Here is a 1820-nt window from a genome sequence, read left to right on the forward strand (position 1 = left end):
TATATATATATATATAAATTTTATTTAAATTAAGCCTAGAGAGGCAAAGTAATAAGTTCAAGTGATATGTTCAAGGGCACAGCTAGAAAGTGGCTGAGCAAATATTTAGATATTAAACATAGAGAGGCAAAGTAATAAGTTCAAGTGATATGTTCAAGGGCACAGCTAGAAAGTGGCTGAGCAAATATTTAGATATAGGCTTTTGTTACTTAATAAAGGAGGCATGATTTGAGGCTGTCTGGCTCCAAAGACTATGTTCTTGACAGTGTACCCGCTAAGGCAATACTGTTACAATTCTCATTTTAAGTTAAGTATAAGTGCTATTAATTTGGTACCTGAGAAATAGCTCCAGCTGTTACTGGTAAATTAACATCATTTTCTTCTGATGTCCCAAGTGTTGAAGGAAAACCAAGGTTAGAATTTGAAAGCAACTCCAATTCTCCTAAACTCATTGGACCATGACTAGCACATGAATCTTCATAAATACCACCTATAATGAAATATGTGGGGGAAAAAAAGAACAAATAATTAACTAAAGCTACCAATATATTTCATCTACTAAATTAGGAGTAACAGTAAACTTCAACCAAAAATACCTGGTGTACATCTTCACTGCAATTAAAACCAAAGCTTATAGAAAATGCACAAGTACGCAGGTTAAAATAAAACTCTGTAATATTGTAAGGTTCCAACAGACAAGATGCCCTCACAGTCTCGCATACTAACTCATAACACCTCTTTGTTTAATCACTAAGAGTCAATAGACTACTTTCTATCTTAGTGTGATCTTAAAGCAAGGACAATTTCCTGGCTAGAAAATGTCAGTACTGTTTAGCTCTGTTCTGCAGACATTTTTCTTCCAATGATCAATCTCCTCTTTTTTTTCCATCTAAATGGCATCTTAATCAAGTCAATAAAAAGAAGACAATAAGAGAAGAGATAGCTATGTATCTAATAACAACATCCCTGTACATTTGTACTGCAGTTTATACTCCAACCACTTTCTCATATTTTACTTTATTTAATTTGAACTTCCAATCATTCTATAATGTAAGCAGGTCAGACAGTACTATAACCTTTCACTGACAAAACTAAGGTTCAGTGATGTTAACTGTACAAAAATTAGAGTTAGTAAAAGGAACAGGAATTAAAATCTGTATCTTCCAACTCCTAGTCACTGTTCTATATTTCATATTAAAATATTTTTAAGAAAATAAACTGCTTTTTGAGGGCTGTCAGGTGGTGGGGTGGTTAAGGTACTGGACTCCCACATTGCCAACCACGGTTCGAGTACTGGACCTGGTAGCTTGCTTTCTCACTTTCCCTTTCTCTCTCTCTCTGGTCAAATTAATAATAAAAAATAAACAACAACAAAAAAGAAAATACTGTTTTTTGGGGATCAGCTGGCATACTGGCTAAGGCACCGGATCTCACATGATCGATTTCATGGTTGGAGTCCTGGATTTGACAGTTTGAAAATCATGCTGTGCATGTGTGTGTGCCTAAAATCCTGAGAAGAGAATGGAGAAGGGACTGAAGCATAGCCATCCCCCCTGGGGAGTGACATCTCACTCACTCTCTCCCTCTGTCTGTCTAGTAAGTGCACATACCCTTTATTAAAAATCTAAAAAAGAAGGGAACCAGCAGTTAGCATAATGGCTATATCACTGGACTCCCACCTAGTCAACCGCAGTTCAAGTCCTGGACCCGGTGGCTTAAAACTCACGCTGGGCGCATGTGCGTGCATGCCCAAGATCCCAAGAGGAGAATGGAGGAGAAGGGATTACGGCGTGACCATCCCCCCTGGGGGGTGATTTCTC

General features: G+C 37.6%; 1 protein-coding gene across 1 annotated transcript in view; it reads right to left on the reverse strand.

Annotated features, from left to right (window-relative positions):
* KIAA0586 (KIAA0586 ortholog) overlaps positions 1–1820 on the reverse strand; it is a gene marked incomplete in the record, with an annotated part of 153236 nt that overhangs the window by 67108 nt on the left and 84308 nt on the right. Inside the window, 2 exon segments of the mRNA XM_027770433.1 lie at positions 336–538; positions 829–889. Of these exon segments, the coding sequence (XP_027626234.1) occupies positions 336–538; positions 829–889 (264 nt within the window).

This window comes from Tupaia chinensis, unplaced genomic scaffold, assembly GCF_000334495.1.
Source record: "Tupaia chinensis unplaced genomic scaffold, TupChi_1.0 Scaffold000133_1, whole genome shotgun sequence".
Lineage (NCBI taxonomy): Eukaryota > Metazoa > Chordata > Mammalia > Scandentia > Tupaiidae > Tupaia > Tupaia belangeri.